Here is a 17,500-nt window from a genome sequence, read left to right as displayed (position 1 = left end):
TAATAGGAGTCAAAGTTTTTAAAAATTTGACTTTTGCGGTCTCTACCAAATTACTCAGACAATTTCTGGTCTAAACATTTGAAATTTTACATAAAGGGTATTCAGAGATAGGGCAAGCTTTTTAATCAGTTTGGGTCGAAAATTTGAGCTACCAATATATAAATGTATGTATGTATGTTTGCATGTCTGCCTAAAACTTTCGACAGAGACGACGAGTTTTTACAAAATCAGTATCGTTTTGAAGTTCGACCCTTTAGACGACAAATACCGAAAAATTGACTAAAAACATTAATTCCGTCACCCTCAATTGAGCACTTTTCTACAGGGAGGGGTCGCTTTTTTTCACCGATATTTTCAAATTGTCTAGCTTTAATTTAAATATTTTCGATTGTCTAGCTTTAATTTAAACCTACGTCACTTCCGGTTTAGCGGTGGTCGTAACATCAAAGACGTCACATTTTCCCCCGGTCTTTTCATCCTTTGCGGTACGGGTTCCAGCCTGCCTTCCTACTACCACTTTTTTTTTTTTTTTTTTTTTTTTGCTCAACACATACCTCCAAACATCCGGGCAACGCCGGGCACCCATGCTAGCATATCTATAAAAGTGAGAATGTGCGTGTGAGGACACTTCTCAACCTATATAATCAACTAGTTTTCGATCTACAGACTTTAAATTTGGAATATACGTTATACAGACATGCTGAAAACTTTTTAATCGGTTTGTACTCAGAGAAAAAAAGCTTCTAAGGGGTTAAAATTGAAATTTGGTACGTGGGGGTCATCGGATTTGTATCTGTTTCTCAACTGTTTCACGATTGCGCATGCGCGGTCGTGAAACACGACAGCTTCCTTCTGTTAAAATAAATAGGCTGGAAAACACTTTGTAAAGTACGTGGCAAGCTGGCGTAATGGTTATCGTACTTGACTCACTGTCTGTTTGATCTCAGCTTGAGTATTTCTTACTTACAAGAAGTGAAATATTTAGACAAAATATAATGTTTATGGCTCAGTTTCTTTTGGGGTTTTCTTTACTTCTTTTTTCTGATGAATTTAGCCTTATGTTTAATACCTACGGTATTTCTGTTTATAATAAATGAGAAATCTGTATTAATTAAAATTTTATATTTATGCGTATTTTACGACCGGTCGAACTGTTAGTATTAAATACAGGTCGCAAGAAAATGAGAAATTCGAGGTTGCAAATGTTGATTGTTTAAATGTTGATTGTTTAAATGTTGATTGTTTAAATACTATTTTGTTTAAAATTTATGTCGTCTGACTTATTCAATTCTGCCATTTTGCTACCACCTTTATGGTCGGGATCAGCAGAAAACAAGTTTCGGATTTTCAAAGGCAAATCATTATTGTTTCAAAAGTGCCCAAGTCGTATTTTGAATTGAGCATTGAAAAAATGGGCGTTTTTTCGCAATAAGAATGAAAATCGAAATATTGAAATTCAATTAAAACCAACGGTATTTATTTAATTGCTGTTTTGAAATTATTAAAATATCCAAAAATTTAAAAAAATAAAAAAGAAACGATAAAGTAGAAAATTAATTATTAATAAAAATAATTTACAAAAAAATAATTTCAAGTTATACTTAAATAATAAATAGAACTTTAAAGTATGACGTTTACGTTGCATTACAAACGAAATAATAGCTAAACACTAGATTGTGGAATCGGAAAAATAGTTTTTGTAATAATGCAGTAAATGACATAGCAATTAAGCAGATAAAATTGTTTTGGGTTGAAATTGACATGAAGAAAAATATATAGATATAATTTGCTTTTAGTGGAAATTCAATTTTTCGGCTTTCACTTTTTCGTTTTCATTCCGAAGAAACACCAAACCTGCCTATCTATCTTATCTATTTTTTTTTTCAATGATTATAAAGGATCAGTTTTATAATATTACTAGCGGTGGGGGAGGGGATATTTTGATTTGTCCAGATTTTGTATATGTTATTATAAAATCATAATTTCAAAAGTAAAAAAAAAGTATTTGGGTGCCATCAGCTAGAATCGAAACCGAAAGCAAAACTGTAAAATTCAAAGCTGGTGACGTTACCACTTTACCAAAGTGACACAAATATGAACTGATTAAAAATAAACAAAAATGAATGAACAAAATGCATCACGATTTTTTTTTCAATTTTGACTCCTTTTTTGACCTCTTAAAATTATTTTAACCGACTCAAGACCCATAAAACAACAATCCATAAAAAATCGAATCATTTGTGGCCCCTAGCGCCGCTCTGCAACTTTTTTTTTTTTTTTTTACACAGTGATCATCACTTATCAAGGCCCGGAAGCTACTCAGGGATAAGGGTTATTGCAAGTACATTACGTTAGTGTGGAGATTTGATGAAGTGTTTACTTAAGGGGGTGGTTCATTAGGAATTTGTTAACGTTGGACTTGAACACATCCAAGTTGTAGTCCGGAGGGAAGCAGGCAGACGGAACAGAGTTCCACAGGCGTGAAGTTCTAAGAAAGAAGCTTTGTTCATGAAATCCACGTTTTGATTTAGGCACAGATATAGAGTGGGGGAACTTTTTCACAGTGGATTCAGCTAGACGGGTGTTTTTCGTGAAAGATTGGCGACGGGGGACCAGAGATTGGAGTTCAGACGAGCACCTGCCATAGAAATAACGATAAAACGAGGATAGGCTCGCAACGTCTCTTCTGTGGGAGAGAGGTTGCAGGGTAGAGAAAAGGGCATCCCCCACTAAGCCACGAAGTCTATTTTGTACTCTGTCAAGGCATGATAGGCTGTTTTTGGCCGCTCCTGCCCAGATATGGCAACAGTATTCCATCTTTGGACGTACTTGGCTTTTATATAGATAAACTTTTAGTTTCGGAGGAGACAGAGTTTGAAAATATGGAGACAGACAGACAAATATAGTGAGTTTTATAAATTAGATTACAACTTAAATCAGATAAGATCTAGAAGCAGCTGCTACTCGCCAAAAAGAACCGGACCTAAAAAAAAATTTTTTTCCGTTTTTTGCATAATAAATCACCGTTTGCCTAATCTTACGCATTTCTAACGACCACCTTGTGTTAAAAAGTATTGTTTTTTTAACGCAGAAATATTATAGATGAGTACGTTAATTAAAATAAGTAGTTTTTTATTAATTTCCTAACAATATTTGCTTAAAATAATGTATGTCGCTAACAGTAACGTTTATATATCAACGCTCTAATCCCCATCTGACATCAATTGAAATGAATGGCTCTCGTCTTGGGGAGGCCTCAGGTTTTGACAAGCTTCTGGGCTTGACCTTTACTCCTGATCTGAAATGGAACTCATTCAGGAAATCTGTTGCCAAGATCGCCGGAAAAATAGTGGGGTTCTTCTATCGATCTAGTAGATATCTCACCGCTGATGCAATTCTCTATCTATATAAGAGCCAGGTACGTACAAGGATCGAATACTGTTTCCACATCTGGGCAGGGGCTGCTAGAATAGACTTATCCTGCCTTGATAGAGTTCAAAATAGAGTTCGTAGCCTAGTAGGGGATGTCCTTTTCTCTTCCCTGCAACCTCTTTCTCATGGAAGAGATGTTGCGAGTTTGTATCTGCTTTATCGTTATTTTCATGGCAAGTGCTCGTTTGAGCTCCAATCTGTGGTTCTCCCTCGTCATACTTTTACGAGAAACACTCGTCTAACTGAAAACTCTATCAATAATTTCCCCCACTCTTTATCTGTGCCTAAATATGAACATAGATTCCATGAACAAAGTTTCTTTCTTAGAACTGCACGCCTATGGAACTGTCTTCCGTTTGCCTGCTTTCCATCTGACTACAATATGGTTGTCTTCCAGTCCAACGTAAACAAGTCTTTGATGAGCCGCTCCACTTAAGTTGACAAATTTACTGAATTTTCATTACTAAGGATTAATATATTGTCCAATTGACTACTGTATACTCTTTAACCCTTATCCTCGAGTGGCCTCTTGGCCTTGATAACCGGTGATGCCTATCTAAAAAAAAAAACAATATGAAAACAAAGGCAAACTTGTTTAACGTTAAGGTCGAAATTCATTTTACCATATAATTTTATCATAAAATGCTGCCAACGCCACCTTGAAATTACTATTTCCAATAGGTTTTCTTCAGCATCCACTAAAATGTCTGTCATTTTATTTGGATGTTATTTTTTACTCACTAGGAGTTTTCACACATGTCATACCCCACATTACTCACTTACAGTACTCAATGTTCTTTCCTAGGATCTGGGTGACAGAAAATCTTCCCAGATTTCCAGTTATCACCACTTTCTTTTTATCATCATTAGCCAAATAATTTTTTTTACCAGCACTTTACCATTTGATTAATCTCTGATCTTTTTCTGGGATTTGGATGACAACAAGCCTCTCCAACCCTAAGGTTCTCGTACTCTCTGCGCGTTTCTAGTAGGCGTTCGGAACGCACTTTGTCATACGAGAGTCGTTCCAAAAGTAAGGCCTCCTATTTTTTAAACTCAAAATAGTTGGGCTACGAAAACAGGAGTAGTACCATTAAAACGTGCGACCGTTAGTGAACCAGAATTTATTTTCTACATAGTCAACATCATTCTCAATGATCACTTGCCAGAAATTCAATGACTCATCTCTGCTTCTGACACACGTTTATAACAGAAGTTAACTTTCTTAGTCTCACACCGTCAATATCTGCAACAGAGATATGAATTTTACAGGTCATGAATGCATAACTTATATCATCATAACATTCATGGCAAATAATATTCAATAATTTGCAATTCCCTCTGCATTACTTTTGGAACGTCCCTCGTTATTATTTGCTAAAATACGTAACGTATGGTATAGATTCTCAGTAAAACTATTATGCTAATATGTGCATTTAAACTGGTGTTAATCTCTCTCTCTCTCACACACACACACACACTCACACACACACTATCTATCTATCTATCTATCTACAATTATATAAATGCAACTTTGTTACTGTGTGTGTGAGTTCGTTTCTTTATAGACTCCGAAACGGCTGAACAGATTTTCTTTAAAATTTACATAACTTTAGTGTATAAGTCTGGTAGTGATCTTAGTTAAGCTGTGTCTTAGAATACTCCTGATAATTACCTATAATCGAGAATCGAAACCGTTATTTCAATTTATCTATCATCGGTAAATCCATTTTTTCCATGTTGTCGCTTAGCAACAATAATACAACAACGAGCCGTGAAAATTCTACTGTGGATAAGTTGATAGTGTGTGTGTTTTTTTTTCTTCTTTTTTTCTTTTTCGTGGCGTGGTCTGTACAGTCAAACTCCGCACGTAAATTTCTTCTTTTTTTTTCATTTACTGCAAAGAATTTTATAAGACTTGAAAATTTACGGTTTTTTTTTTGTTTTTTTTTTTGTTGTTTTGTTTTTGTTTTGTTTTTTGTTTGTTTGTTTTTTTGCACGTGGTCAAACCCCGCACTTAAATTTCTTAATGTGATTTTTTTTTCGTTAACTGGAAAAAAGTTTATATAAAATAATTTTGAAAAGAAACATTAGTTTCTCTAGAGTGCAATGTAGAATAACATATTTTGGACTAAGTTAATGCATGGAGACATGTGAATCTTCCTCCCGGGCGATTTCACGGATTTCGATGAAAATAAAAATATAGGAGTGTGAAATATTCGTTGATCATTATTCAATCCCGGGCAACGCAGTGTCTCCCTGCTAGTATGTTATATTTTGACTATCCTACCTTACATCTTTTACACATGGATTTGGGAAGTGTTCTTTATTAAACGTTTAAAAAAACTTCTTTTTTTTTACTATTTTAGCATTTTTAATTCATGTTTTATAAACAAACTAGCCCGGGTGTCCGGCGTTGCTCCGGTATTTGGAGGTGTGCATTGAGCAAAAAACAAAAAAAAAAGGAAGAAAAAAGTGGTGGTAGGAAGGCAGGCTCGAATCCGTACCACGAAGGAGAACAAATACGTGAAAAAAAAATGTGACGTCTTTGCTGTTGCGCCCATCGCCAAATCGGAAGTGACGAATGTTTAAATTAAAGATATTCAATCAAAAAGAGAGCAGGACTTTTGAAAATATCGACGAAAAAAGTTACCGCTATTTGTAGAAAAGTGCCCAGCTGATGGTGACGGAATTAATGTTTTTAGCCAATGTTTCGATATTTGTCGTCCGAAAGGTCGAGCTTCAAAACGATACCGATCTCGTGAAAATCTGTTGAATCCGTCGAAAGTTTTAGGCATACATACATACATACATGCATACATACATACATACATACATACATACATACATACATACATACATACATCAAAACAGACGGGTGAGATTTCTATTATAGAAGATGACAATGACCTGCTTTTATTTTCTCCGTTTATTGGACATAACTTGTGAAAAGCTTATTTGTTTATGTACATATTTATTGTTTATTTATCTCATGATGTTTTTCTCCGCAGAGAAACGTATTCAACAGCAGAAGGAAATCAAAACGAGGCTACCACCGACCCAAAAGGTAAGAACTTATTTTTATTAAATTCATTTTTTAGTTGGCATTGCCAAATTCCTATCACTTCGCAAAGTTCGCTGATTGAAACACAAATTTCAGATAATAATAATAAGTTTCTTGTAAACACCAAATCAAAACTTTCGCAGTTTATTCTAATAAAGAGATAACCATTAACAATATTGGTAGCAGTAGACTATGAAGGCGATCGATTACGCCACCTTCTGCCTCCTTTTTCTGGCTTACATCTCGTGCCAAGCGTTCTTGGCCTTCGGGACAAGATCAAAGTGTAGTATCTGGTCTTCAGATGCTGCACTTCTATTTCTTGTTCTCTTTCGGTGGAGGAGAAATCCTTCACGACTGAGACAATTTTTATTTGTGTACCTTTTCTCCACGTTAAAAAACGACCCTGGTGTCTAACTCTGTCCCGTGGGGAGGCATAGTAAATAGGCTCGTGCCAAGCGATGTTGGTACAATTTAAGAAAATCTTTTCTAATTTATCCGTTTTTTAAATATTATGATTAAATCACTGCAATTAATTACTGCAATTAATATCGATAAACTTATTCCATCTAATGTAATTCATACGTACAGTGTGGAACGATAAATTTGTCGCCCTCAAGAAAACAACACTACAGCTTTATTTTAAAACTTTTATTGAAAAAAATCAATTCAGGTCACTTGATTATGTAGTAGAGCTGACAACTTCAGCCTTAATCACTAGGGCTTGGACAACAGCATATTCTTTTCATTGTTTTGACTCTGGGGTGTGTATACCTTGATATCTTATATGCTTTTATATAGAGTTATGTGGTTCTCGGTTGATTAACTGTGTCTAACTGCATCGGATATATGCTCGAGAGTCAGAACAATGAAAAGAATATGCTGTTGTCATGGCTCTATTAATTACCACATCGATACGAGTTCGAAACTGGACGCAGGTGTTTCTCACAAGCGCCGGCGGGAGCTCAGCGAAATCTCGGCGAATAATGTACGGATGGTAGCGATCAGGTTGGGTTTAGTATTATTGAAGGGGCACTTCTGCAAATCCGCAACATGTCGGCAATGGAGTCGAGTTATCGACCCTTGTTATTTGACCGGCAGTTTTGTGAAGCTACAAATTTAAACAAGTTTCTCCGATTATTTCAAAGTATAAAAATCTATCGAAACATAAACTTTAAGTTTTAATAACATTTCTTTTCACTGAGTTATTCATAACTGAAAATCTATCTATATATCTATAAAAGTAAAACTGTGTGTGTCTGTGTGTGTAAATTTCCCTGCCAGACAACTCTGTCAATTTTCAGTCTACAGACTCGAGATTTGGCATAAGGGGTATTGAGAATTGGGGAAATCTTTTTTAATAAGTTTTCGGCTAGAAATTTGGCTGCCAAGGTGTCGAAGTTCAACGATTTTACTTTTGAGAACTCTACCAAACTCCTCCGCTAATTTTGGGTCTAAACACTTAAAATTTTGATGTAGGTTACTTGGACATGGATCAAACTTTTTAAATTCGATTTTAGCTCAAGACACTAAATGTTAAAGGTCAAAATTGGGGTCAAAGTTTTTTTTTAAAAATTGACCTCTGCGGTTTCTACTAAATTACTCAGCCAATTTGTGATCTTAGCATTTGAAATTTTACATACAGAGTTTTCAGACATGCGGCAAGTTTTTCATCAGTTTTGGGGCGAAAATCTGGCTCTCAAGATGGAAACGTTGAAAGAGTTGACCTTTGCAGACTCTACCAAACTCTTTTGGATCTAAACACTTGAAATTTTAGATGTAGGTTACTTGAACATGAGTCAAATATATATATATATATATATATATATATATATATATATATATATATATATATATATATGCACATAAAGTTATGAACAGTACATAGGGCCCGAAGAAAGCCGGGCTGAACTGCTAGTAAAAAAAAATGAAAAAAATAGATTGAAAAAAAATAGATTGGTTTAGAAATATTTGTTTTTATTTTTTTTACACTCAAAGTAAAAAGAAAACAATAAATATATCATGTTGTTAACATATTTATGATCAGTTATGAATCACTCTTTGAAAAGAAATATTATTAAAACTTTAAAATTATGTTTCGATACATTCTTGTACTTTAAAATTATTAGAGAAACGTGTTTATATTTGAGTTTCACAGAACTGCCGATCAAAGAACAGGGGTCGATAACTCGTTTCCATTGCCGACATGTTGAAGATCTGTAGAAGTGATGTGGGAGGTCATGTTGCTAATGTTATCGACGTATGACGAAACGAAGGAGAACAACGGGTTTAGGTCGAGAGAGGAGGGGACCATTGAGAAAAAGTTACAAAGTCGTAGCACTCTTTCTGAAGTCAAGCTTGGGTTTTTTGGGACTTGTGGCCGGCCCGAGTTCTCCTGCCAAACCCAGGGTCTACCAGCGGCCATCTGATTGCACCAGAGGGTCGTCACACTCTCAGCATATCCAGGTACACTTTGGTGTTGGCTTTGAAGCCGACTTGGAAGATGCGAGCTGGCATGATGTGATCCTCACTTCAAACCACACCAAAGACCATAACCGTGGCCGGAAACTTCATTGAACTGTGCTGTCAAACGTTGAACCGTCGGGAGTTACATTTTGAGGGTGCTTGCAATGGTCTTGTTGTCATAACCTGGATCGGTAGAGAGTATTTTGTACAGCGGCGAATAATCTCTTATCTCGCTCGTTATACATTGCGTTACTTTCAGACATAATAGAAGGCTCCTATCTCTCTTCGGGTTTGTACATAACTGGCCAGTAGATGATCTACAACAAAACAAAAAGAAAAAAGAACACCGGTTTTCATCAAACGGAAATTGAATCATTTCTTTTCTAGGACGACAATTTTATCCTCCCACTGTATATACGATAGAGAAATAGCGCAATTGCATTATAACTAAATAACACCAAGTATTAATTTATTATAAGATGTTTAAAAAGAATACGCGAATGAGATAAATACTAGTGCTTGGTCTTTTGCATGCTATTATGTATTATTAGTAAACTGCTTTGATATTAACCCAGTTTTAATCAATAAAAAAATTATTTATTTGGAAAAAAAAAGAAAGAAATGTTTCATCTAATTCCAGTAGGCGCAGATTAAACGTGAACAAATTCCGCGGAATCTTTCACGTTCTTCTAATGGCCAGAAATACTTGATGCTCCGCTAAAGCTATCAAGGGTATTATTTTTTTCGTTACGCCATCATTATATGGGTTGCCTACCACGGCTTAAGAGAGGTCCATTTGCCCTAAAGAGAAAGGTAGACCGCGCCAGTTTCCCAACCTGGTATTTTTACATCGCAGTACATACAGCGCCTCGCCTTCCCAACTGGTCACCTATTTGGTACTTGCCAGGCTCAATATTTCTTAACTACGGTGATCTGGTTAGAGCCGGTGCGTCAACGTGATTGTGCCGTATTTTATTTATTTAGATAACTTTAATTTTATTTTTCAAGAGATAGAGAGGGGAATAAAGAGTGCAGATAGATACACACATAGAGATGTACATAGATAAATTAAATGCAATTATTTTCAGAAAGACTTCAAAGAAAAGAATACACATAATATATATAAAGCCGGTTTTATGAATGTAGATGTTATGCAAAGATTCGTCTGTTCCTTCTTGTATCCTCCTAGTTTGTTAGCCTTATACACCACCAACTGACAAACACCCCCCTCCTCCTCACATGCCCTCACAAGGCAACCCCGCCTTCCTATCTATCGTGTACGCATGCTTGGTTACCGGGTCGATCAATTTAATGTTTCCGGTCGGAATCTAAGATTAAAAAAGAATAAAAACTGAAATATTTCACACGCATATTTAGACGCATTTCTTTCTTCTTTTTTCGTGTTCAAACACCTGAGAAAGACATCACGTGTATTTTCCCAAAGTATTCTTGGTGTACACATTTAAATCAACCATCTCTCCATTCCAACAAGGCTTCAGTTTTTGCGTGCGGTCTATTAATATACTGCATTAGTTGATTACGTGGTTTTGCTTTGCAAAATATCCAGTTTTTACAAGTTATTGTATTTATTTGCTTCCCCACCAAAGCAAATTAGGCACAAGGCCGTTTTTAATGTGGGGTAAAAACCAGCTCCCCTAAAAGTAGGCAAAAAGGGGGCACTTTGGTTACAAAAAATAATAATTGTCCCAGTATAGAGGGTTTCCCCTCCATTGACTGGTTCAAATTATCTTAAGTGCAGCATCTGCCGAACAGATACTACACTTTGAGATATTAAATTTTTTATTCACAGGAAGAAAAATACAATTGGGAAAATGAACAAAAAACTTAGGCACAAGGCCAACTCAAAAAGAAGGGGTGATGGTGAGGTTGGTTGATCCATCTCGTTTCTGTTGTAAATTTTAAATGATTTTTCTCTCGGCCAGCATCTTGGTTACCCCTTTAAATTTGTATTTATGTGTGTGTGGTGGGAAGGAGTGGTTGTTCCTACTTAAACCCAATTTTTAAAACATTTTTTATTTATATCAAAAAATTTGATCCCGGCCCGAAGGCCTAGAGGTATTTATTTGCTCCCCCACTGAGCAAATAAGGCACAAGGCCGATTTTTAAAGAGAGGAGTGAAGGGGAAAGGGGGACCAACTCCATGGGGAGTAGGGGCGCTGGATAGTGACAATTGGTGTGAAGGGTTGTCTCTACATTAACCAAGGTCTTATATGTGGGGTTGCCCCCACATATGGTCCTTGCTTGCAGTAGGTATTTATTTGCTCCCCCACCGAGTAAATTAGGCACAAGGCCGATTTTTAATGTGAGGAGTGAAGGGAGGGGGAAGGGAAAAAGGGGACCAGCTCCCGAGAAGTGGGAAATGGGAGCTGGTTAAAGGTCAGGCATGTGGGGTTGCCCCCACATCTGTTCTTTGCTTGCAGTATCTGTCGGAACAGATACTACATTTTGATCCCGGCCCGAAGGCCTATTGTATTTATTTGTTTCCCCACTGAGAAAATTAGGCACAAGGCCGTTTTTTAATGTGGAGAGAGAGGGAAAAGGTCCCGGCCCGAAGGCCTAGAACAACAGAAAAAAGGCAAGCCGCTTTAACGTCTGTTAAACACGTGGCATGTATTAGGCAGATTCTAGAAATTGACTACTAAACTAACATAAGTCTACCCAGGTCTTTATTTATCCCTCTATCAAACTTTTCATTTTTTTTTTGTTTTGTTTTTTTAGTACTCTTATCAACTAAAAATTCTACCTTATCTGTTCTACGTCTATTAAACCAAGAACTTTCATTAATTCTTTCAACGTGACCATACCATCGAAGTCTCCTATTCTGCATACACCACCTCCTGATACGATTTCAGATTTAATCTACCTATACCTTCGATGATGGATGTTTCTTTGACTAGTTAAAAGTCAATTTTTAATTACGTTGAGATTTGAGGCGGACAATTAATGATCCACCCATTTTTAAGCTTTTGAAGAAAATGATGATAATTCTGTTTTGAAAAAGCTTTATTGCAAATAATTCTTCAGCTTATATCATGATGTGTTTCTATAAGTGATGCCGTAAGTAAAACGCACACGCACGTATATGTTTGTGTGTATTTAATAAAGAAGGTATTTAATATTCTAAAATATCATTATTATTATTATTATTATTATTATTATTATTATTATTATTATTATTGCCTCACAAGGAGCTTTCACACAGGTCATCAAAAATCTCATTGAAAACAGCCTGTGGTGTTCCATGGAAGTTGAGTGACAACAAGTCTCCCTAGATTTCCAGTACTCTCCACCTCTTTCGATAATATTTGCAAGTAAATTTGCATTATCGCAACAGCTGGCTTGCCATTGATTTCTCGTTGACAGGGGACATCGGTTTTTTACTGGAATTTGAGTTGCAATAGCCTCGCCAAGTTCCCAGTTCTCTTCGCACTTATACAGTGGAGGTCTGGCCAGTGCTCACTCCTCGGTCTTTCCTTCCTCCTTGACTCTACTTGGCTATTGGGGGGGGCGGTGATGTGGTAATAAGGGATGGGGAGTGGAAGACTTATAGATGTGCAGCTTCAATGTTCCTGGTTCCATAGAGCGCTTCATGTTTTGTCTCCGTAGTAGTTTGTCTTGTGGTTCATTTGTGTTAGTCTCATATGTTCGAACATATAAAAACTGCTACAGATGTAAAACACGCAAAAAATATGACATGGAATCATGAAAATAAAAACTGTATAATTGTAAGTTAACTAACCTCCCAACCAACGCCCATTTCTTCGGCTCCTTCCGATTTTTTTTATATGACACCATAAACTGACGCAGGTGAGGAGGGTCAAGAAGGACGGGATGATCGCGTAGAGAAAGCACTAACCAGACTTCCACTGGATGATGCGAAGAGAATTGGACCTTGGGGAAGCTTATTGCCATCCAAATTCCTGTGACGACCAATGGTCGCTACCAATGATAAATCAATGGTAAGCGTCTATTGAGATAATGCTAAATAATTTGTAAAGGTTATTGAAAGACTTGATGGATACTAGAAATCTAGGGAAACCATAGATTTTTCTAGAAGAGAAATCCTTGATGTAAGCCTGTGTGAAAACTCCTACTTAGTTGATAATAATAATAACATTTTTAGGTTTATTCAATTCAAACAAGGCATATTGGTCACTTGGACGTAAAGAATTACTACTTGCGACCATATTTACAGCGACACTGCATGATGAAATATCTGTGTACATTACATTCAAATTCCTGCATGTTAGTACACTCAAGGAAACAGGAGACCAGATGCTATTCCAAAGTCTAGCAGTGCGTGGAAAGAAACTGTTAGAGCTGAAGGCTACGAACCTCAACAATGAAGAGGGGGGGGGATTTTTCTGTTTGTCGAGTTAGTCGTGAGTATTTACGTCACGGGCGGCACAGGAGCTGAAAGTTCGCCAGAACACATTCCGTTAAAATACTCGTAACACAAGCACAGAGATGTTACATTGCAACGATGGAACAGGTGTCCGTGCTTGTTTGATAGGGCTATATCTATTAGGTTGAAGACACGTTTTTGAACCCTGTCTAAAATGGGGAAACTAGTGGCTTTGTAGAGATACAGGATACTGTCAAGCGTGAATAATTTTCTAGTGCGGTAGAAAGATCCCACCTTCTTTGCAGCAACCTTGGCAATGTCTTCAGTGTATTTGTTCCAACTCATGTTGCCCGTGAATGTTGAACTGATAAGTTTGAACGAAGAGGTCGCACATATCATGCGTGTATATATATATATATATATATATATATATATATATATATATATATATATATATATATACACAGTGTCACTAAAACGAAAGACCGCACTTGTCATTTTTTTTTAATAACCACACATTTAAGCTAAATTGAATGTACTAATATGATTCGCCTTTTATTCCCCTTTAATTTTATCTGCTGATATATGACTTTTAATTATAGTATCCTGGTGATCACGTCAATTTCAAAAATTAACTTCAAATCGTGAAGGCAAAAGGAAACTCCGCAGCAACAAATGAGCGTACAATCAGCTTAAAATATTCACGTTTTAGGCAACAAAACATCTCTAATCGTAATTGTTATTGTTCCAGGTTATACAATGTTACATTTAGTCCATATGCCTCCATTTTTCTCTTAATGATCGCCAGGAGCTCATTAATCTCCACCTTTCTGGTTTATCTAATCGAGGAATCGACCGCAGATGGAAATGTGATGAGAAAACGTGAAAAAAGACCGTGCAAAAGCACCAAAATACCGGCAGTGTTTGTGATGCCCCTATGTCAGATCGTTCTAGAGTTACTTCTTACAAAGAACACAATATTATCCAGATCCGCAGCCTCAGAGACACATTTGAAACGCCCCACCCAAATCCAGCATGAGTGTAATCTTGTTTAAAAGTACTCTCTTTCTACAGTTAAGAACAGATTGAAAGGAATTTAATTTGTCAGGCTGTGTTACAAGACGCAAGCTAATGATTTCTGTTAAGAATAGAAAGCGCCGTTTTCGTTCGTCAGATCCCATGAAGATTATTATTATTATTATTATTATTATTATTATTATTATTATTATTATTATTATTATAGGGCAAAATTTTGTTGAAAATTCAAAGACTCACGTTTTCTTTTTCATAACTTCGTTTGTTTCCTAGATTTTTTCCATTACAGCTGTTTCATTGATGAGTTGGCAATTTTACGCTTTATGTTTCCATAAAAATATCCAGTCCCCACCAACTTTTTCAGATGTTTATCCATTAGATTTTTACAACAAAAAGTATATTTTTAACATGCTGGACATAGTATTCGAGTAAAAGGATTTCCAAAGCCGTGCTTCCTCACTTCCTCCATCTTTTGGTGTTATATATATATATATATTCTATAGCTTTAGAACCTAACTCCTCAACCCACTCACCCTACAAACTCTATTCCCTAACACCAACATAAAAATGAATGAATAAAGACACGGATGAATAAGTTAATAAACAAATAGAAAAATAAATAAACTAAAAAAATTCGCACCCAATTCAACCCTTTTCTCCGCGCAGCTGAAACTTCACTCTCATTTACAAAAAAAAGCCTTCTTTTGCTGAAAGTTGATTTTCGCTCTTCATTGAGAATTCCACTTTCGAAAATGAGCGTTGTTGCCTGAAGAGGTCTCTAGTTAATAACTACTAGTAGACCGAAACATGTTCATGATTTGTAGCAACAAACTACTGCGTATGCTCGAGAATTTATTTTTCTACATAGTTATCACCATTCTTAATGCAATCTTGCCAGGAATTCATAAACCCATACCTGCTCCTAAGAAACCGCCATAATAGAGGTTGCTTATCTAGAGCCTCGCAAGGTTAATATTTGCAACAGAGGGATTAAACTTTCAGGTCATGAATAAATAACTTGAATTATCATAACAATGACATTTGCAATTGACTTTGATCTATTTCGGCAAAATAAAAAAATAAGGTGCATTACTTTTAGAACGATCGTTTTATATATATATATATATATATATATATATATATATATATATATATATGCAGTGATGATCATATTTATTGGCACGGTAAAATAAAAGTTAAATTTTGTCTAATAAATTCTAAAAAAGGGATTAAATTAAAGAAAATAACAAAGTATATTATGTATTTTTAACTGGCCTTTCCGATGCAGCAATCGGATTTTAGAAAAAATAAATAACAAAGGAACAACAAACATAATTGCAAAAAACCCTTGTTCAAAATTATTGGCACGATTTATTTAATAATCAATTGTATAGCCTTTGGCCTTGATTACCTTCCTCAGTCGCTTTTCATAGTTTACAACCAAGTTGTTGCACTCTTCAGTAGTAATTTTAGCCCACTCTTCCTCACAATAATCCTCCAATTGAATAAGATTCTTAGGCTTCCTTTGCATTACCCTCAATTTTAATTTATTTGTTATATATTTGTTTTTTGACAACTTTTTCGAATCTATGTGTACAGTAATACAAACCCCGATACTGCTATGAACTGACGAATCAAATCAATTCCCGCTCTGCTACCAACCAATCAGAAACCAGAATTGCTCCATAAAAATTAAACCTTTTCTGTTGTAATCTCGCGTGTGTTTTATTTGTGTCAACACGGGAAGAATCTTTTGCTGTGTGGCTTCCAACTCAAAAACTGTCTACTGAGAAACAGTCAACTCCAGGACTTGTATAGAACAGCTAACCATCGGAAACTGTTCTGTCTACGGAGAAGGTTCGGGGCGTGGAGCCGGGATACGGAAACGTCCTCCATCATTCCAGGGCAACACCGATGATGATGCTCAGTAAATTATGAGAGAAAATATAGAAACATTTATGAGAGAAAATATAAAAACTGTTATAATTTATACATCGTCTTCTATATAGAGCATATTCATGTTCACACGTCGGTTCTCATTAGATCACCGAACTTAAGCAATGCTGAGTCTGGTCAGTTCCAGTTGGGTGAACATGTGGGAATACTAGTCACTGCATGCAGGAGGGCGTCGAAACCTCCCTGCAATAACTGCAAAAACATAACGTCGTCATCTCCCCTGACCGAGATCTACATGTGACTGGAGACCGCTGGCGAACATGATATGACCATGAAACTTGCTCCTCCGGGGAAAACCGGTTACCCCCCCCCCTCAAGATGAATGCCGCTATCATGCATTTTGTGTGGCTGTTTAAAATATATAATTCACCCCTCAGTGGTCTTCTTTTTAACACCTGCCCCCCCTGCTAAGGCATGACCATCCTTAAAATCCTGGCAGATTATTGAAGCAACATAAGCTTTAATCAACCGTTAGAATATTGGCCACGAGGTCTAATAAGCCGATGAGGGATGAAATGATGGTTGGTATCAATAGATGCAGGACAGTGTTGTGTGGCGCTGTGGTGGTCAGATATAATACTTGATTAAAAGAAGAGTCCTGATTCCTTTAAAAAAAGCGGATTACACGTAAATCTCTCATATCAAACAGATGTCCTTTCTCCTACACCATCTACGGTATTTTTACTCGTCGTGTATCTCGTTACGTTTGAGGATGTTTTTTACACTGCTGTAGGTCAAGTAGATTTATTGTATCTAAGTTCATGTATTGGTCTATTTTATGTGTCACTTGATCTTCAGGTAGATTATGATAAAAAAATAATAAAAATAACTATTATCCGCATGTTACCAATAATGACGGCAACATCCTTGGAAATTTTTGTAGTTGTAATTTCTATTTATTCAGTTGTAAATAGCTAACAAAAAAATATTCATAATAATAATCACAGTTCAATTCGGACATCAACTGTTGAAAACTCAAGATCGTCTACAAACTGTTCCTGACTGTCGAAATCTGTTGCAAAACTCACTCTCCGTAAACTAATGCTAATATATCAATATATAGTTTGATCTTTTGTACTAGATGCTGTCACACTTTGATTAACGATCCTCATTGTCTTTCTACTAACCTTAATTAGTAGCACATTGCAATATTTTCTGGCAAAGAGACTAAGGTTATTCTCTCT

General features: G+C 36.2%; 1 protein-coding gene across 3 annotated transcripts in view; it reads left to right on the top strand.

Annotated features, from left to right (window-relative positions):
• The window catches only part of LOC145293270 (apoptosis-stimulating of p53 protein 2-like), a 403,954-nt gene that overhangs the window by 161,174 nt on the left and 225,280 nt on the right, over positions 1-17,500 (top strand). For all 3 annotated transcript variants that reach the window (XM_080139866.1, XM_080139868.1, XM_080139867.1), the window contains one exon: positions 6,444-6,499. In XM_080139866.1, coding sequence (XP_079995992.1) covers positions 6,444-6,499 — 56 coding nt within the window. The remainder of the gene's footprint in view (positions 1-6,443; positions 6,500-17,500) is intronic.

This window comes from Euprymna scolopes, chromosome 14 (genome assembly GCF_053919585.1).
Source record: "Euprymna scolopes isolate OS-2025 chromosome 14, ASM5391958v1, whole genome shotgun sequence".
NCBI classification, from domain to species: Eukaryota; Metazoa; Mollusca; class Cephalopoda; order Sepiida; family Sepiolidae; genus Euprymna; species Euprymna scolopes.
This window is presented reverse-complemented; position numbering and strand designations above follow the sequence as displayed.